We start from the raw sequence: 21,662 nt of genomic DNA on the forward strand, positions 1-21,662 counted from the left end.
TTATTTTTTCAGCTTTTTTCCAGTTCGCTTAAATAGTCCTGTAGTGTGATAGTTTAATATTTAAAATGCCTTAATAATAATAGGAATTTAAAAAATGGTTTTAGATGTCATTTTAAATAATCCTGAATGAATGAAATACTTTATTGTCCCTGATAGGGAAATTTGTAATGGACTTAATAGCAAGCATTTCAACAGAACCTACATTTAAAAAAATGACACAAAATATACACACCATACACGTAGACATAATAGGAAGACATCGCTAATCCACGTTCAACAGTTTAAAACATTTTTGAACAAATCTGTTTAGTAAATGATTCATTGAATCATTCAAGGAGAATCACTTGATTCGTTCCTAAATTAATCAGCTTTTTTGTTTTTTTAAATCGGTTGAGTCGCTGTCTGCATCTGAAATCACATCCCTTCCTAAAAAAAAGTAGGCGAAAAACAGTTTGTGACAAAGGAAGCATGTCTTAATTAACAGTACTCATAAAAGAGTAGGCAAAAAAAGTACCCTACTACTTTTGGTGAGATTCTGATACATGGACACTTCCCTATCCCATGAGGGCACAGGAGGATTTTTGGATGGCAGTGAAGCGACGCAGCTGACACTGGTAGGTCACAATGACAATATGGCGGATGTAGTACATCCAGATTACATTCATACTACACACACTCCTACTATAGAACATACTTTTTTAGCGGCTTTGAAGTAATTACATATTCAGAATAAGTACCTACTCAAGAGTGTTTGCAATTTCGTATTCGTTGAGTCACTCATAAAGACAGGCATGCAATTCCTCTCTGCTTGATTTAATGATTCAGTGACTCACTTGTTGCCACCTACTGGTGGAGTGATGTTACGTACAAAAAGAGTTGCTAAACAATCTCCCCCGGCCAGCAAGTAGTCTATATAAAGCATATTACACTACCATCACTACTGAAGAGTGTCTAGAATAATGATGAATATATATAGTCTAGATACAGTCTCTTTCTAAGATCTTTTTCTTTCTCTCTCATACACATTCACAGCAGGGCTGGTTTCTTTTTGTCAGAGGTGGATTTGCATTCAGTAGTTCTACCCTTAATCAATATTCAAAAGGGCTTGAGAACAGAATGACTTAGCTTTCAACACTGGGGCTTTTACAATCACACCGAAACAACTTCAACTAAAACTATCTTATGTATTTGTCACATGTGTTTCCAAAGTATATGGTGGGATATATTTGCGTGTGTGGGTATGTTAGTAGGCTTGAAGCTGTAGATGTTTAGGTTATGTCTATTTGTGTGTGTGTTTGAGTGTGTACGGCCAGAGGGGAGCAAAGCTTTGCAGCTTTTTACAGCAGGAGAGATCTCACACACGTTTGAAGTGCTTACATGTGGGTGTGTGTTGGTTTTCCCCCCCTGGATTTAACTGGAAACACATTTTCTTCCCTCATAACACACACATGCTGACATGAGGCCCAAAAAGAGTCATTCCCGGTCTTCTCTGCACTGGCTTCTATATAGTTACAGGTCTCTTTAGACCGTTCAATAACATTCTCACATACATCTGAGTGCAGTTATGATCCTCAGTTGTCCAATAGCATACACCGCTGTAAATACACAGGTGCTTTGGTGTCCATCCCAAAAACGTTGTTTGGATAACTATTTTACAATGCACAATTAGTCCATTTATCTCTTTAAAGATCCAGATCTAAAACTCTTTTATGACCCACAGCTAATACATCTACGACTTTCCCATTAAGAAAATACCATAACTGCTGTTAACCTCACTCACACCTGGATCTGCAAAGACTCTCCATATAGAATTACACAAATTCAATATCAACACAGGGCTCAGTGCAGTGACTGTGGGGGATCTTTGATGTGATTTAAAGGAGGTTTGTAACCACTAAGATTATTCATTAAAAAAACCTCCACCCACAGCCAACATCCTACACCCTAAACACTGAACCACACCAAAGCCCTGTGGCTCGTCCACCCCCAGCCCCTGAGCAGAAGATGATGAGAACATGGCAATTATAAGAGCCTATTTTATGGAAAGGAAATTTTATGACTGTAGCATGAAACACACAGGAGATTTATGGTCACTATGTATGCTTTTGTTGAATGTGAAAGTGCTGTCAGTGCAAACGGAAGAAAGAAAGGAGTAAGATGAGGAAGAGTAAATGATGAGTGAATTTTCATTTAAGAGTGAACTATCTCTTTAATGGTCCATTTTTTTAAGTCTCTGAAGTTTAACTAACCCCCGGTTTCACAGACAAGGCTTAAGCTGGTCCTAGACTAAAATCCATGTTTGAGCTGTTTTAACTGAAAGCAGTTAAAATGTCAGTGCCATTTTTTTTTTATCTCAAGATGCACACCAGTAATGTTTTTTATAAGGCACGTTTATAAAAACTACTTAAATGTTCTAATTGAACTAAGTTTAGTTTAATCCTGGATTAGTCTAAGCCCTGTCTGTGAAACCAGGCCTAACTGTCAAGGGTGGCTTGTATTGATAATCCAAAGGAAGAGATGCATGACGCAGAACAAACGAAGACGAAGTCTTAAATACACAGAGGATGATAATCAATGGAACAGGGTACAGGTGAGACACAAACCAGGGACTGTGGCAAATAATGAATGACTAAACTGGTACGGTACAGTACAGTATGATTCGCAACTATTTCCGTTTCGATTGTCAGACAACACAAGAGGCGCCATTTTTTAATACAGTTGCAACACAATGTTTTTTTGTCTTGTGACAGCCACATGCAGAGAAGTAAGAACAAGATCTAATGTCATCCATTGTTGTTTACTGAGTCACTTTCTTCTTCCCAATTTTCAGCATCATCACTCCAGTCTTGAGTGTCACATGATCCTTCAGGAATGGTTCTAATATAAGTATTTGGTGCTTAAGAAACATTTCTGAATATTATCCATATTGAAAACAGTGATGCTGCTTAATATTTTTGTGGAAACTGTGATGCATCTTTTAGGATTCTTTGATGAATACGAAGTGCACGATTAATAAAGTGACAAAAATGAACGTCTGTGTGTGTGTCAATGTGAGCAGCAGGGAACTGCATCTTGCTTCAATTAAAGGTCGGCATTGTTTACATCTAGTTCAGACATTATAGGCCACAGCTGCAACCTCACTACACGTATACACACACACACAAATAGCATTCAATCCTTCCTCTATCCAATTTGGTTTATGTCAGCCATACAACCTGTCCTTATGTCCGCAGAAGCTAAAGGGTGAACCTGTGTGACCGCCTTCCGAAAAAAATAACAAACCCCTCGATATATACACACACATACAACCCACTTTGTCTCTGAGCCTGAGGCAGTGAGACAAAAATAACCTAACTCTGAGACTCCTAACCAGAACCACATTTCCTGTAGAGACGGCAAGAGAGGTCGGTTTCCCTTATTTTTATACATTTTGAGGAAAATTTCAGCCTTTAATTTTCTCAGAGAACATTGCAAACTCTTCCTCTTGTACTCTTCTGGCCGAATTAGACACAAAAGACGGTACGTATAAAACAAATTGTGCGCTTTGGTCTGGCAGACTTAGTTGTGCTTGGTCTTTCAGGAGTTTATTTTAGACCTTCTTCCTCCCCAGTCACAGTCGTGTGAGCCTGGACATTCTCATTTATTCCGAAACGCCCCCACAGTATCAAGGGTTTCCTTTTGTACAAATGTTCACCTCCATCCATGCACAGAAATACACACACTGCCTGTTTTAAACAACGGGCTCTTGTGACACTGTTGGGACATGTGCCCAGAGGAAGGAGCCAATAAATGAAGTTAAAATATGTATTAGAGAGCGCAGAGAGATCACGAGGGACTGTTTAAATTGGACAGTAGTGTTTCCGCTGTGGCTGGGAGTCCAAAATCAACAGCGGTACAAACAGCCGGGATGATGTGACTCGCTTACCTTGCACCACCTTTAAATCGTTATGACCTCAATAACGATTTAAATCAAAGATGAATGATCAGACTGTCATCAAATTCAACAAACACACTGAGATGCGATTGACTTCAGTTACTTGTGTTTGTTTATTGATGGTGTTATCACCAGCAGTCAGATTATAATGAAATGTAAGCCTGCAGCCTAATTGCATTATGTTTGGAGTGTTTTTCAATTACTTTTCAAAAGGCCCTCCCATGAGTATGCGTGAGAGAGTGAAGAATAGAGATGGAAAATCCTGACCCTCAGTGCAGTGTTTCACTCCATAGTTCAAGTGCGTTTTAAAGCAAGGCTTAAAATCGTTAAACCAAGGGCTGTGGAAATTCTGTGCTGTATCATTGTAAGACAGAATGCGTTGGCAGTGCCGTTCATACACTTCTAGGGGGCCCTAAGCAAAACTTTGTGAAGGGGCCTCTGTCGAAATGACCCAACCCCCACTGTAAACAAACAACATACAGTGAGTTTAATATCAATAAACATTAGTACTAATGACAATGGTATTCCGTATGCACTGGCAACAAATTGCACTTTATGAAAAAAAAAGTTATAAATTGAAAGGAAAACCCTTTGAAATACATTAAACTGCTAGAACAAGTCAAATTAAATCCACATTTTTGTTGACAGCTAATACTGCTAAAGTTGAATCCGCATCTTATAAAAAATCTGTTTACATTATATAATGATATGCTACTTAAATAATCTTTGAGAGTAAGGGGCGCCCCCTGGTTGTTCGGAGGCCCTATATGCACCTTGTGGTAGTTTGGCTTTTCACACTACATGGCTAAAATTGCGTTCTTTTTAGTTTTGTGGTTCAAAAGTCACTTTGTCAATCATTAAGTAAACAATGCTTACCTAAATTACTGGTAAGCATTAATGAACTGATGACACATAAATATTAATGCTCTTGTATAGTCATAAGAGCTTTTACATGTTGTGTTTAGTTTGTCATTTAAAAATGTCGAATGATACAGAATTTGTTTTTTGTCTTTTGTAGTGTTTCTAAAGACATAAGACCAACCAAAGTGAATTAATTGCACAACCTTTCCACAGAAGCTGAATTACTTCTACATAGTGATAAAATGGTCTCTGAATGAACTTTTTAAAATATGAAATGTAAAGTAACCCACAAAGAACACATCACTTTCTTTGTGTCATTTTACAATCGGGTTCTATTTGTTAACGTTATTAATGCATTAACATGAACTAACAATGTGCAATACATTTGATGCAATAATTCCTTGTTAACATTAGTTAATAAAATACATCTATTTATTGCTAGATATTGCATTAATAAATGCTAAAATTACTTCCACTAAGATTTATAAATACAATAGAAGTCTTTTCCATAGTTCATGTTAACTAATCTATTTAACTAATGTTAACAAATTAAACCTTTTTGTACAGGTTTACCCTTAATTTTTCTGAGAATTATAGAAATAGCTATTGTGAATCGTTATGCAGAATTTATGCATGCAGGCTATGACCCTTACAAGAAGAACACCTTCCAATTTTTGTAAAAGTTTTCATTGAGTCCTCTGCAATGTTGACTTTGCGGTGAAACGGCCGTTAGACGTCTATGTGAAGGATTTCACACAAATCAGCTCCCTCTAACAGTCGGTTCGGTTTGAAAAGCATCTTTCAAACGTTTCTCTCTCCTTTCCCCCCTTTTTCATTTACCCTGGCCAAACTAAATGGGAAAGGAAATCTAAATTAGAAACGGAGGGGGCGGAAGAAAGTCAGGCTGAGGCAAAGTGAGTGCAACCCATTCCCAAATGTTTCTGCGTTTCTACTGCAAATCCAGATGTGGGTCTGTTAGTCATTGGTCAGTATCTACACACACACACACACACAACCAGGACTTTTTTCCACAGTGCAGAAAATTCCTGACAGTCATAGTATCAGATGGTAATACTGTGGTACTTTGGTATTTACCATGGTACTCAATGGTTACCATATTCATACAGTATTCCATGGACAGTATTTTGCACTATACCCCAAAGTATTTCGATGAATGTGATGGAATTGCCAGGTACATTGTCAAAAGCAAAACAAAACATGCCATTACATCCACAAACCATTGTTATACCATATTTTTTATCCTTATTGTGTAATATTGTGGTGATATAAAGAAATACCAAAAAGTACCATGCTACTACCATGCTTTTTGGATGTTACCATGGTACTGTTTATATATAGGCCAACCTAGTTCTGGCATGAAACTTTAGATGGCACAGGCTGTCCTTAACTCATTTGGTAGCGTTTACATTATTATCTACATTGCTCAACATTCAAATGCAGGCTAGGCTACTTGTAGTTTGCTGTTAGCAGTGCAGTGCCAGCTATAGCACCTTTCAGAAACCCGTCCACCTGTATAGATCTGCTGCGGGGGTTTATTTCATGAATGCCACATGTGCAGCAGCAGCAGCATGTCTTACTTGCTCACAGCAATGTCTGCGAATATATTGGCAGTAAGTCTTGGTACTTGCTCTACACTCTAAAAACTATTACTGGGATAAACTTAATTTTATTGGTGAAACATTTTTACACTTAAAAATATTGAGTAAATAAAAAAGCAGCAGCAACTTATTTCAATTAGTTGCCATTTCTGATTATAATTCCATTTCTAAAATTTCTAATTGTTTTGTTTTTTATTGTTTACTAATTTAAAAAAAGTTTTTCATATTTTTATTTTATTTTATTTCAGATTCCTTTCAATTAACGAAAATTACATTTAATAGTTTTTGTTAACAACAACAAAAACAAGACTGGTGTTAACTGATGGTAATGTCAGACAGAACTGTTTAGTGTGTACGTCTCGTTTTGCTGTGGATCACAGCGGCTCCGCGGTGTCACGGGGGAAAGGCGGAGGAAGAGCAGCAGCAGGAGGAGGATGAGGAGGAGGGGTTGGGGTTTGCTGTGGAGGAACTGTGAGTGTGTATGTGAATAGTGTTGTGCGGATCTGCTTGCTGGACGCAGGCCAGCGGTCCCTGTGAAACAGCGCGTTGAGAGCGGAGAGGGATGGGATGGGATATGCTGGCACTGCCGCTGTCAGTCCGCTCCGCTCCGCCTGTGCAGTTTCACCGGGGATCTCAACAACGACATGGATGATGCTAAGTTCGAAGATGATTTAGGCCGGCGTGTGAACGTTTTCTCTTCGGACTTAACCCATCTGGATTACTGCTGTTGTTGTTAGAGAACATTTATTTCTTATTTCGAAGAGGAATTCATGAACGCGGGAGTGTAAAGGATTTCCAGCAAGGTAAATCGCGCGCACGTCTCGCGCTTGTTTTGCGCTGGTCTCGCGCTTCCCAATTCAGTCAGTCTGAGGGGCGATGGAAGGATGGATGCGTGAAATACGTGATGTTTTTTACTTAACTACACATATATACTTCAATTATTTTCCGAAATACTGATTAAAACACACGATAGAGCACTGTTTTGTGACCATACACGGAGGATATCATCTTTAAAATCTGATTTTTGAGGTGAAAAGGCTCAGTGCAAACTGTTAATGTAATGCAGCTAGCCTGCTAACCATTTATCTCAGAAACACAGGCATATTATGTGATAAATACTGCATCGTTTTCTCATAATGTTGATCTATTTTGACGAACATCATCCTTAAAGTATTTTTTTTAAACGAATAATGTTGCGTTTTAAGGAGTTTGTATACTAAACTTGCTAGCTTATCTGCTTTGCTTGGTCACCATTACTGCCCATTCAGACTCATTCATCCATTTTTCCAAGGCTATTAACCTGTGCTGACAGCTGAATATGATCAGATCTGCTGTGGATAGTGACAGGAACTTAAAAGGATTGCATGCATGTGACCATCACGGTCATATCCTTAAAATCCTTGAACAATGTAGCTGTGTTAAGTCTTGCTTTATTAGATTTACTCGAAATGTCCTAGACAGCCTCAAAAGATTGTGCTGTCTCAAGACCTAATGAAAAATGCTGTTTTAAGGCTGTTAAATGAGATTACCATCAGCATTAATAAGATAGATAGATAGATGTTGATTTGTGCTGTCTCTCAAAAACGTTTGACTTCTGGGCTGCATACATGTGTTTCACTTTATTCATTTTTGTTGCAGTTTCCCATGACAGCTGCCAAAAGACTGATGAGATGTGAACTGCCTACCTAGACAGCATTTACTGGTGCATGGACCTAACAATTCTGTTAGACACCTCAGTAGAGCATTTTTGGGCTTCAAAGATGCATTCCACTTTGATTTAGTATAATGTCCCATGACATCAGACATACTCATCTCTGTGGAGATGTGAGCTTCTTGCCTAGACATTATTTTAGGCATCATGCATGCCGTTTAAAATACTGTCTGGAATCTAGATAGCAGCCCATTGGGTTTGGGGGAACAGCCTGTGATTGGGGTCTGTCTGTAAACAAAGCAGACTGGGATGTGCCTATCTAGGCAGCTGTGGTCCTGCCGGCTCAGGGTGACGGATGCCTTTTTTTATGCTGTTCACCCTGTGATGTCTGCACTGCAGGGCAGCAGTGTCAGCAGGCTGATGTACTCTAGCAGCACGTATGGTCAGGAAAACCAGATCTGCAGTCGCCTAGACTTTTATCATTTGTCAGTTTGCATCATGAGACTTAATTTATACTCGAATTTGTGATGAACATTGATTGTTCTGCCTTTGTGGTGCCCATGTGCATGTGTGGTCAATGTGGTGCACTGTCATTTTGTTGTCAATGTGTATTAAGGGGAAATAATGGCTAAATACCCCCTTGCTGTGTGCATGGGGTTGTGTCTGATGGCCTGTACCATCACAAGGACATCAACCACCTCCTACCATGTTTAATATTGGATGTTCACTAATTCAAATGCTCTTAAATCTCTATCTTCTACTCATCGTACTGCTCAGTGAGAGTGAATGTGAAGCTAACATGTAGCTTAGGATTTAGTACGGATAAACCGCAATGAAACCCTAAACAGGGCATCAGGGTCAGCCTTAAATTTGATCAGAGAGTGGGTTTATCATCGGATCAGATTATATTATACTATAATCGTCTCCTCTGCAGTGTGCATCAGAGTAACTGCACTTTTATATTAGGACTGCATGGTTTGGGGAATCTAATTGTGATTCTTTAAAATAAAAATGACAGCTATGATTTCATTTTTTAAATATTTTTTGTGTGTGAAAGCTCCAGGTTTGCTGTGCTTTATTCATTGTAGGGCTGCACAATACGACTATAAAGTAGTCATAAGAAAATGAACAATAACAGTTTTAGTTAAGTATTTAAGGCTGTCATTCATTTTTGAATGTTAATCAAGCTTTTGTTTTGGCATAAAAACATAGGGAGACTTTAAAGCTTATATTTTGTTGATTTCTCGTTACAAGTTTGGGAAGATGGTTAGCACGTTACGTTCCCTAATGCATTTTATAAGCAAGTCAAACTCAGGGAAGATGCAGAGATGAGTTTGTGCACAGCAGTATTTACTGTGATTTACTGTGACGAGAAACTGTAGGCAGTGGATTATGAGCTGCTTGTGTGTAAAAGAACAAAGTGCCATGCTTCACTCTGAAACACACAGTGCATATTATTTAATTAAGCCGCACCAAGCCATATCGCAATTTCGTTTTCATTTAGATTAATAATGCAAGCCCTACTTTCATCATCTATAAAAGAATGACAATGATTTACAAATATTACTCTGACTGAAATGTCTGTGTTGTGCGATTTTAATGACATCACAGGTTCGTAGGGCAGTGTGAGTGTAATGTACCACTCTGGAGTTCAGCTGAGAAAGCAGTGACTCACCGTTCAGTGATTACAGGCAAGGCATTTTGTAACCCCACACCAGACGCAGCACACAAACACACTACTACAAACACACAATTCCCAGCACCTGATTGTTAGATTCTGACATTGTGGTTGAGAGCTGTTCACCTCCCCCTCCAAATACACCCCAGTGAGAAGTGTTCTCATTTAGTGGAGCGGAGGTTTGACATCTTGAGCTTCAGGCTTTAGGGATGTGCTGTTTGCTCTATTCAAAGCCTCAGGTTTTTAATCTCCTATTGTGTGGTGGGAAGTGTTCCTATCAAGCCTGACTCAAACCTTAAGAGGTTTAAAATGGTGATGTAACAAAACTGTGGTGCTTTTGGGCTACCGCAAGGTCGGTAATGAAGTTTAACCTTTAAGATTGGAAAGTCAGCCCAATATCAGATGCCGCAAACTCTTGCTTGTGGGATCTGCATGTTTTGCTTTTGCTATGAGCAAGGCCCACATGGAATCTGTGCTCTCAGAAAGCTTCAGAGATTTACACATCCCACAACTGTGTTTGTTTGTTAAATGTTTTGGCTAATTTGAATATGGTTTTAGCTGCCAATATGTGTAGGGCTGTTTAACTTTGTTTAAATTCATTCCATGGAATTCTAAAGTTTTGTGTTTATTTGGTAGTATATACACAAAGATATCGAACTTTGAGGAAGGATCGAGAAAGATGCATTCTCTATTCATGTATTCATTTTAGTTCCTGTGTCAAATAAATGAATCGCGTCAAACATAAAAGTTGGTGTTTATATACACAGTATATGTATGCATTTATATATATATATATATACACTCATAGATAAATATAGTATACACACAGACGCTCACACACACATATATATATATATATATATATATATATATATATATATATAGGGCTGGATTTTGATTCAAATTTCAAGAATCGATTCGATTCCGATTCTCAAGATCTTGAATCGATTATCATTATTCGATTCGATATGATCCGATCTTCGAGATTTAGATAAGTGTTTTTGAAAAAAGCATTGACACAGTGACATAATTTGGTTCCATTACCTTCATTAGCCGCCTGAATCCCACGTTCTCAACAACAGAATACGGGCGCTTACCTTTACAAATGAAGCCCACAATCGCCTCAGTTATTTTGACAGAGAGTGCAGAATAAGTTTCCAGTTGTACAGTTTTTTTCAGTGTCATCTGTTGCGGTCCGGTCACGGGCTTGGATATGATGTCTTGATGATGTCGCATCATGTGGTTCCTGAGATTAGTAGTATTTACACAATACTTCACCTCCATTTGGCAGGCTTTGCAAATTGCTTTGCTTTTGTCAGTTCGTTCTCTGCATTGCTTGTTCTAAACCCGAAATGGTGCCAGATCGCAGCTTTGAGCGTTTCTGGAGTTTTCAAAGCAACCGCTTGCTTAACGTTACTGACCGCCTTGTTCGTTGTTGTAATGTCCTTCCACCTTGCGCGTATGCGTGAATTCAATGACGCGGCAAGTTAAAGTTAACGGGGAAAATGTAGGCCTATTATTAAATCGATCCTCTGAGTTACGGATCGATCTTTAGAAATTAATATGAAAATCGATTCAGAATTGGTGAATCGATTTTTTCAACACAGCCCTATATATATATATGAATATAATAATATAAACAATATATTGTACAAACATATAAACACAAACTTTCATGTTAGATGTAATTACTCGCGATTAATCGATGTGACGGCACTAATTAATTTATTTGTTATTTTTAATAGATTACATTTTGAGTAGGTGTTGGCTGGGATTTTTTTTTTTTACTCTTTTAATAAAAAGATCATTCTAAACTGTAACATGAATGTGCAAAGCTACATATTTTCAAGATCGATTGGTGGGTTGCCCAAACAATAATCAACTTTTTGTTTTTTTAGGAAGTCCTGTTTAACTGGGCTGGTTTCGGTTGAATTGATATCAATCAAATGTGTTTCTTAGGTGGGGTTTACATAAAGATGCTTTCAAAAGGATCTATTTGGTTTTTGGACAACTAGTAGATTAGTCAACCATCATTACCCATACCTAAACTGGAGTAGATATATGGTTTAAATGGTGCTGCAGCAGTCAGTTTGGATCAATTATGCTTCCATTTTTATTCTTATAAATGAGTATCATAAAAGTTAGACCTAATTGGATTATGTGCTGCTCCAGGGAAGGAATTATACAATTAAAAAAAGAAAAACACAAATAAAGACTGAACCATTCAGGTGAGCCAGTTCATATTGATTTAGGTTTGTCTATATGATATGGAAATGTTATCTACTGAGGGATAAGAATCCGGATGTTGCCTAAAGGTATGTTATTCTGAAGACAGATTATCAATTTTTAGGAGCTAGAGTTTCTATGCTGTTGAGTTAGATTCAATGTTAGCACAACCAAGAGAAATTCATCAAGCTGAGCCCCCCTGTAAAAACACATCTTCACAGGTCAACAACAAACTCACACCAGTCTGTTCGGACACACAATATCAATCATGTGGTCAGTCACGTGGTTGTGTAGTCTGTAGCTCTGCTGAGTAGAAGAGGAAGAAAGGATGTGTTTCTAGTCCTGTGACTCCCCTCCTCCAGTCTTTTCCCCCCACGTGTGCGTGGAGGAAATGTGAGCCATGCTGCTTTTATCAGCCTCATTGTTAGTGTTCCTCAGGGACGGTGCTTCCTCATGGCAGCCAGAACACTCCACATGTTCCCATTCTGATGTCCTTACGTACACCACCACGCTGAAAAGCTTAAGAAACGTCTTGTATTCTTCCGTTTTCTCCACATTCCTTTTAACTTGGCCTACATATAGAGGCAGAGGAGGTGGATGAGAGCAGGAAGAGATGGAGAGATAGAATAAGAGCGAGATATAGCACATTAGAGAGAGTGAGTCAGTGCCGACTGCCTTTCTGACTCGTCTATCCATAAAGGATGTATAAACAGGAACCGGACGGAAAGACCGCTGATGGATGTGAACTACCGCCACTGTTAGTATTACATTCACCAACTCTCAGATTCCTTGGAAACATTTTTTTTCCTTGAAGAGAAAATAAACAGAAAATGAAAAGCTCTCTTGAAGGGAAAAGAACAATGGGAGTATCTGGTTGCACTTTAGTTCTTTGTATTCGAGTTGTCCAACCAGCTCAATCCTTAAGGCCATATAACTCAAGCGATGACATGGCTGTTAGTCAGACACTGTTCCTCACAGATGTGTCTGTCCACCTGCTCGTAATGGGATGTTTACTATACGGCTTGGCACAGGAGCAGCAATCTTAAGTAAACACTCTGAAAAATTGTGTGTGAGACTGAATGGAAAGTGAGTGGGAGCAAGTAGTGATTTGAGATCAAACGATTGGAGTGTGCAGACGATAGTAACTCTAAACATGTTTCGTAATTTGAGTGCGTCTGGACCATGGTTGTCACAGTGTGAGGACTTCTGAAGGCACTGCACACTCTCAATTTAGCCTGGAGGAAACTGTGATGTTAGCGTGGTTTTGTTTTTTTCCTGCAGACTTAGGCTATGTTTACACGGAAACGATCTGAAGAGAAAACGCAAAAGTGGCGTTGCGTTATCACTTTTTATTCTGCGTTTAGACGAGCGTTATCGGGGGGAAATCCGCGTGCATATGATGACGCAAAAGTGTGTGAAATTCGATGTAGTATGCACTCCAGGCGGCTAGGTGGCAATGTAAAGCACTGCGACACAACAACACCAATATCTGAGAATATTTTGTACAACTGCTGAAAAGACTCTTGTATGTTTATCAGAGCTGCTATGGCAACTTGAAGGTCCGACGTTTGGAAATAATCCGACATATTGGGGTTATTTTTCTGTAATGGCGCATGCCTGTGACGTAAACACGTACACGAGCCACAGTGAGCAGATTTGCGTTTTTACTGTTTAGATGGGAACGCGACGGTGGATCGTTTTTAAGATTTCCACTCTGGAGGGTGGTTTCACTTTTTTGCGTTTTTAAGCCTCCAAAACGCCGTCGCCGTGTAAACGAAAGGCACATCCGATAAAATATTTTTACGTTTTCACCCAGAATCGTTCTCGTGTAAACAGGGCCTTAATTTAATATTAATTATGAGCCGTCCTTTCTGGCTTTGATAAAAAAAGACATTCCCCGCCATGACAGATGGCAATCAAAGCACTAATCAGATTGTGCACTGGTGCAGGTATCTATATGGACTGACATGGCACAATCCCTCTTTTACAAATTAGCCATGGTTGAGGGTGTGTTTTGTGTTAACATTAGCTGTAAGCCCTAATCTCTAGATAGAAGCTTATGTCTGATGTGTATAGTCATAATAACGTATAAACAATACAAAGTGACTTTATGTAGTTAACTGCAGTTCTGAGTTGCGTATGCAATTGTTTAAATGTACAGTCCACCCAAAAAATTATATTTTGTCATTATTCCAAATCTTTATGACTTTCTTTCTTCTGCAGAACACACACGCACACGCACACACACACACACACACACACACACACACGGGAAAAATAGTCTGAAGAAAGTTCCTACTTTCAAATTCTACCTTAACTGTTTTTGTACAACACTGGACATTATTGACATTTACTATTTGGATATTTTTTCCATAAATCATCTATTGTGTTCCAATGAAGAAAAAGTCATGCAGATTTAGAACAACATAAATGATGACAGAATTTGCAATTTTATGTGAACTTTTCCTTTAATGGCCAAAGATGCGGAGTTTACATTTGTGACTAGATTAGTCCTGATTTGTCTAGTCTGTTTGAGGCACGTTTTGAAGCAATTAAGCTAGATATTCATGAGCAGAACTGTTTATTCTTTTTGTTTGTAAAATAATCTTTAGAATGTTAGTTTGGTAACATTACATTGTTACACGTTACATGAAGTTACTGTAGTAATAACTATAAATTATGTGTAATTACATGTAATTAACCCTAAACCAAACCTCATCCTAACCCTATAGTAAGTACATGTAGTTAATTATTATTACTCTGTACTTAAATGTATAACTACACTATAATATTGACACCTTAAAAAATAAAGTGTAACCATTGGTTTTAACTAATGACTTTAATTTTGACTACAAAAGTGGTATTTTCTGTAAATGTTACTCCCATTTTCTCCCAAGTGTTTTATAGTATTTGTTGTATCAGCTTTTACAACAAATAAACTTGACCCTAAACAGATAAACTTGACCCTAAACAGATAAACTTGACCCTAAACAAAATAAACAGTGGTTGCTTGTATGTTACTAGTAAAAAAAAAAATTGCAATGTGCAGATAGGGCTGGACCAGAATATTCGAATATTCGAATATTCGTTCAGTGGGTTGGTATTCGATTTGAAAATTTGACATTCGAATATTCGTTTTTTTTTGCACACCTGGGATCCCCCGCGAAACGGTTCTCACTCGCGCTTGAATAAGGCCGGCGACACACTGGCTGCATGGCGTGAGCGTCTCAGCTGTGTGGCATGTACGTTTTTATTTCAGCTCCCATGTTAACAGGTTGGAGTTTGCACACTGCCTGTGTGAAACACGCGTCTCAGGCGCGGCTGGAGCCACGCGGAAAATGCGTGCATGCTAGAAATAGAACCGACGCCTAACTGCAACGGGAGTGTTCTCTGGCTAGAGCGCAGAACAGCGGAGTTTGTATGGACCGAAGTGCATGCCTGAGCTTGTGTTTTGGGTTAAGCTGCGGTGCTTTGACATTGTGGAAAATAGAATAATAGAAACAAAATGTATTAGCCTTTTACCCGTTATTATCAATCTAAATTAATCTCGTTTTTAATTTAACTTAATTTCGTTTTTCTTTATTTAAATTTTGTTTTTTCTTTATTTAAATTTCGTTTTTTCTTTATTTAAATTTCGTTTTTCTTTATTTAAGTTTCGTTTTTCTTTATTTAAATTTCGTTTTTTCTTTATTTAAGTTTCGTTTTTCTTTATTTAAGTTTCATTTTTCTTTATTTAAATTTCGTTTTTTCTTTATTTAAGTTTCGTTTTTCTTTATTTAAGTTTCGTTTTTCTTTATTTAAATTTATTTTTTTCTTTATTTAAATTTCGTTTTTCCTTATTTAAATTTATTTTTTTCTTTATTTAAATTTCGTTTTTCTTTATTTAAATCTACCCTTTACTGTGTCAGTAATTTGTTAGTCAGAAAAATATTGCTTAATTTAACAGACCTGTGAGTGTGCGTTTTATATCATAGTGGAGTGTCCGTTCTCGGAGCATATAAACCCTGCCCGCGTGAGGTGCGCTGCTTCCCGCTCGCGCTGTTCTGTAGCTGACTAAAAGTTTATTAATTCTGAATGTGTCGCGTCTCGCGTGTCCATCTATATTGCACCAAATGCGACACTGCACTCCCTTGTGAAGTCGGTTGGATGAACGGTTCTCGAAATAATCAAAATGCAAACAGACAGACCAACACAGGGATTCCTGCCTTTATTAGTGAAAAGAATATGTTCAGCCCCCTCTCGCCGAAGCTTCGAATATTCGATGTTCATTACTACCGAAGCTTCGAAGCTTAAAAAATGGTATTCGGACCAGCCCTATGTGCAGAACATTAAAACAACACTATTTGAAAATTAGTAGTCATTATCTCATGTCTGACCAGCTATAAAATCTGCATGTTCTCTGTGATACAAGATGCCTTTTACTTGTTGATTTATTTATTTATTACAATACTTGATTAGTAAATTTCGTAAAGATTGGTGGTGGCCAAGTTATGTGTACTTAACAGTATGTTTTAAGAACTAGAAGGGGCTAAATCAAACAAGACCTATGACATCCTACAAAAAATCCAAGCTACTCAGCATCAGCGCTGAAGTCTGCGATAATTCACTTTAAATGTGTGTGGGAGTGAAAGAGATTGAATTCTGCTGCTTGATTGGGAATCGCGCTGCATGTGTGTAAAAAAGAGTTTCTATTTTTGTCATGTCACCATGACCTAGTATTTACAGTTGATTTCACCCTACGGTGAATGTGCTTTCATTAATCTCTCTCTCTCTCTCTCTCTCTCTCTCTCTCTCTCTCTCTCTCTCTCTCTCTCTCTCCACAACAGATGACGGAAGGGCGGAGATGTCAGGTTCATCTCCTGGATGACAGGAAATTGGAGCTCCTGGTACAGGTAAGACCCAACACACTTTTTTTGTTTGTTTTACAACAATGCAGATAATGGTACAACATGGCCCAAATGTGATATTGTTGGTTTGGATGTGCTTTGTTGAGATAATTGATTATGTTTGACTTTATGATGCTTCACCAACAGCACAATGTCCAGTATTAGTGCAGAAATATCTAAGTAGTGTTAACATTATATGTATAGGTGTGAAGTTTTAGTGCATGTTTTTGTGGCAAGGCCTGAGGTTTCCTCTCGTTTGTCTGGGAAGGGAAATCCTCATTGTTCCTCTGAGACATAATTAATGTCTTGTGGAAATAGGTGGATCTTTATCGGTCTGTGCATGTATGAGTTTGAATGTTTGCTCTGTGTGTAGGTGTAAAATGACTCCTTTATGCCCATCTCCGATTTCATGGCCAAAGAGACTCTGAGATTAGGTCACTCTGACTTGAACTCAATCATATGTGTATGCATATGTCGGTCTCCCAAGTGTATTTTAAACATCATTACTACTAATAGTCAGTCTGGCAGGTTTTGGTTCCCATAACGACCCAAACCAGCAGGTTCTCAAATCAGGCATACAGCGACCCCCTCCGACCCAAAACACTCCATAAATCAGAACGCAAACATCTTCTCTCAGGATGAGTTCAGTTTCCATAACAGCACTGTCTGTCTCCCATGCCCCATCAGCCCTGCTCAGACCTCAATATAAACAGAACATAGCACAACTTCCTCAACACTCACACTCATGTGAACTTTCTCAGGAAAACCCTAATCACGAGGTAATCTCAGTCACTGAACACATACAGAATACATTTCTATTTTATTATTCTACTCTCCTCTGTCTTGTTCTGTCATGCAATATTCTTTTCTATTCTGTTTTTTGTTTTATTCTATTCTATTTTTTTCATTCTGTTCTTATTTTATTCCCTCTGTCTGTTCTTTTCTTTATTTTTATGTCATTGTAGTATTTATTAGAGATGCTCCAATATGAAAATTTTGACCATTAATGCATCTGAAGTGTCTCAGCTGTAGGAAATAATCCATTATTTATTGGCTTTAATATAACGGCCAAATTTTCTCATCGGGCCGATAACGATAACATTAAAAATGAACATATTGCCCGATACCGATATGGTGGCTGATATATCGTGCATTTATTAACGCCACTTCAGCCGTGACTTATTCATGATACAACACAGCCTCTCGTACCTTATTGCTTTCTTAAATTTTTATTTTTAATGTCTTATTTTATTTCAGTTACTTGCCAAGGCAACAAGTTTAAATTAAAATTTTTCATCTAATTATTATTTTATTTCAGCTTTATTTGAATTAACGGGAAAAAATGTTTTGATTAACAATAACAAAACTGGTTTGGTTCTAATATGTCCTATTGTCTTTTGTTTTGTTCTCTTCTTATGTTCTATTTTTTTATCCTGCATAAAAAAATCTGTTCTTTAAGTCTGTTTTATTCTCTTCTGTTTAGTTTTTTACTGTCCTGCTCAATTCTATTCATTTTGTCTTACTTTCTTTCATGCTCTCTCTCTCTCTCTCTCTCTCTCTCTCTCTCTCTCTCTCTCTCTCTCTCTCTCTCTCTCTCTCTCTCTCAATGTCAATTTCAAATTAGCTTTATTAGCATGACTGTGTAACACAATGTTGCCAAAGCATCAACATATTATATATAAATAATAAAACAAACAGTAAACATATATGTATAAATCATGTCATATGTAGCATTGTAAATAGATAGATAAATAAAAACAATCTATCTTAATAAATAGATAAATAAATACATTTGATCACTCCAGAGAATTAGCTGTTTCTGGCGTTGTGAATAGCTAGCACATATTTAGCCGCTAGTGCAGCTGTATTAACATCTTCTCCGAGTAAGAAGGACATTTTTTCAGTGTCACTCAGTTCATAGAATGATGGGATCAAGGCTTCAAATTTGGGCGGAAAAGTTTCTCTTATATCGGTATATTTGGGACAGAAGAGCAGAAAGTGTTCCTCATCCTCTATGTGCTGTAGATCACAGTGTCTACAGATCCTCTGCTCTCTCTCTCTCCATGTTTGTCTATGTCTTCCTCTCTCTATCTCTAGATCGTGGTCGCTTAATCTGTATTTGGAGAGGATTTGTCTTTCTTTAAAATGTTTAATAAATAGATAACTGGGCAATTTAGTGGTTCTATTGAGGGTCGAGTAACATTGGAGTTTATTCTGGAGGTCAAAATGAGCTTTTAGTGATTGAACATGAGTGTCTTTTAGATGTGTGTGTATATCTTTAACAATAGTTTTGGGGCTGTAGCTGTGGTCAATGGGGGGTGTAGTCTGATGGACGAGTTGAAGAGCGAGTGTGTTTAGAGGATGAGGTTCTGCTGAGGTTTCATTGGCGAGGAGGGCTTTATATTGGACTGATGGAGGTGATGCCAGAACTGAACACATCTCTTCTGGATCTCAATGTTCAGCGGGTACAAGCCTAGCTCAGCCCTGCAGGCGGCAGCGGATGTGTTTCGGTGAACCCCTAAAATATTGTTGGCAATTTCCAATTGTAATTTTTCTACTGGTGTTTTATCCCAATTTTTTACATTTTGTACTGATCCCCAAATTTCACATCAATATAACATAATTGGTTTTATTATTGAATTATATAATTTGATTCAGGTTTTAATGGGTCATTTTAAGTGGCCGCATCGTGACTTTATAGCATTGTGTCCCTGAGATCTGGCCTTCTTCTGGAACACCATGGCTCTGGTTTTGTACAGATTGACGGTCAGGGCACAGTCGTGACAGTACCGTTCCAGCTCTGCTGAAGGCCCCCTCTCTCTCTCTCTCTCTCTCTCTCTCTCTCTCTCTCTCTCTCTCTCTCTCTCTCTCTCCTCTCTCTCTCTCTCTCTCTCTCTCTCTCTCTCTCTCTCCCTCTCTCTCTCTCTCTCTCTCTCTCTCTCTCTCTCTCTCTCTCCCTCTCTCTCTCTCCTCTCTCTCTCTCTCTCTCTCTCTCTCTCTCTCTCTCTCTCTCTCTCTCTCTCTCTCTCTCTCTCTCTCTCTCTCTCTTCTCTCTCTCTCTCTCTTCTCTCTCTCCTCTCTCCTGTCTGTCAGATGCAGTTAGGTGACCTGATTCCTTTAGACTCCAATCGAGTTTAAACTCCATCATAGTTGGAGATATGTAATTCCTCTGCCTTCTCCATCTCTAATTTTCCACACACTCTCTTTCTCTCCTCTGAAACGCTGGTTGAGTTGATTGCGGTTGCAGTTATGGTCTGATAAACAGAGAAAGGAGGAGAGGAGGTGAGAGAGTCCTTAACAAACAGGTAAGAGGATGAGGGAGAGGAAAAGAAGGGATTTCCAGGAAGAGATAGAAAATAAAGAAGGGATGAGGCAGAGGGAGAGGAGAAGATATTAAAAACAAGGCAGTATTTCCTGTATTTCCCCCACTCTCTCTTCAGTTTATGATTTATTGAGCTGTTGCAGAAACGCTTATTCCATAATCTTTACACATTTGTCCTACTTTAATCATGAGTGCTTAGATATATGTTCTTTGAGCATTGGATTAAAGATTTAGCCTATTCTTTCTGCTCTCTGACTCTTTTTCTCCTCTTTTTCTTCCTCCATGTGGGCAGATGTTCTGGAGAAGGTTGTGTATGTTAATCAGGCCATTGAGAATTCTGGTGTTATTCCAAGTTAGTTTTGTTCTGCATGTTCCTTGAGCAGCTCTTCGATTTTTCTGTAAGAGGAGTTATGTTGATGTACCTACAGGACTCTGTGATAACTAAAGGGGCGGTCACACTAAATTTGGCATTCTGTACAGTTACATTCATATGCATGTGAAAGAACATGTACGCAAAAAATATGTGTTGAATTTGATGTTTGGAGACTTGCAAATTCGCTTGGTGGAAATACATTTGTCCAATTGAGAATCTAAATGTCACAGATTGACTTCATTAAAATAAAATAAAAATGTGACTTCTTTATGAGAAACTTAAATACAAACTTAGATAGTAATACAAACAATAAACCAAATATTTTTTTTCATTAAAAAAAGAATATAAATGACAAAACACACAACAAAATTTAAACAAAATATAAAAAAAAAAATTGAATATTGAAAACTATGATATAATATTAGTTAAATAACACTGATAAAACACTAAAATAACACTGATCATGGGACTAGATGGTGACTAGAAACTGGACTAGATGGTGTTTTAATTTACTGTGTGACAACACTTTAAGTTGTAAAACATCTTACACATGCAGTGGTGAAATACTTGACTGGTTCGGTTTTACGGATGACTATTGGATCTTTCTGGAGCCTCATTTAACTGCCTCCTCTTCCTTTCTTCTTCCTCATCTCATTAGAGGCAATGTACCATTGAACTGAATGTTATCGTGGATGATCTTGCACTGTGCGACTGGCAACATCATCTGATGATTTTATAGTCCCGTTATAGACTGAACTTTGCTGTATCATCATCTTTAGTCTTATTTGCATACAAGGCTGTTGAAAATATGCAGTCTATATTGGCTTTAACGGAGATAAATTATTTTGTGTTTCCTTTTTTTATTTCCTGTTTGCAGTTTTGACATGAAGTTTTGACATACAAAAACAGCTGCCAACATTCTTGTTCATATTTTTGGATAAGCTTGCTCTGTTTTTCAGCTGTCTAACTGCTCGTTAGCATCTCCCACCTGTCCCAACAGACTGTAATTTTGTGAATTATATGCGTTTATGTGTTCATCGTGTTCATCATTTTCCATGGTGAGTCAAAGCAGATGCTGTTAGGTTCTCTCGTGTTCTAGTTCGATCCTTCTT

General features: G+C 38.1%; 1 protein-coding gene across 13 annotated transcripts in view; it reads left to right on the forward strand.

Moving 5' to 3' along the window:
• frmd4a (FERM domain containing 4A) overlaps positions 1-21,662 on the forward strand; it is a 183,991-nt gene that overhangs the window by 123,288 nt on the left and 39,041 nt on the right. For 10 of the 13 annotated variants that reach the window (XM_077193670.1, XM_077193668.1, XM_077193667.1 and 7 more), the window contains exon 2: positions 16,796-16,861. In XM_077193670.1, coding sequence (XP_077049785.1) covers positions 16,796-16,861 — 66 coding nt within the window. Of the gene's footprint in view, positions 1-6,790; positions 7,218-16,795; positions 16,862-21,662 lie in introns of those variants that run through there. The other 3 variants (XM_077193673.1, XM_077193672.1, XM_077193671.1) reach the window with 3 other exon arrangements.

This window comes from Siphateles boraxobius, unplaced genomic scaffold (assembly GCF_051911475.1).
Source record: "Siphateles boraxobius isolate OS27281-9 unplaced genomic scaffold, OSU_SipBor_1 31, whole genome shotgun sequence".
NCBI lineage: Eukaryota > Metazoa > Chordata > Actinopteri > Cypriniformes > Leuciscidae > Siphateles > Siphateles boraxobius.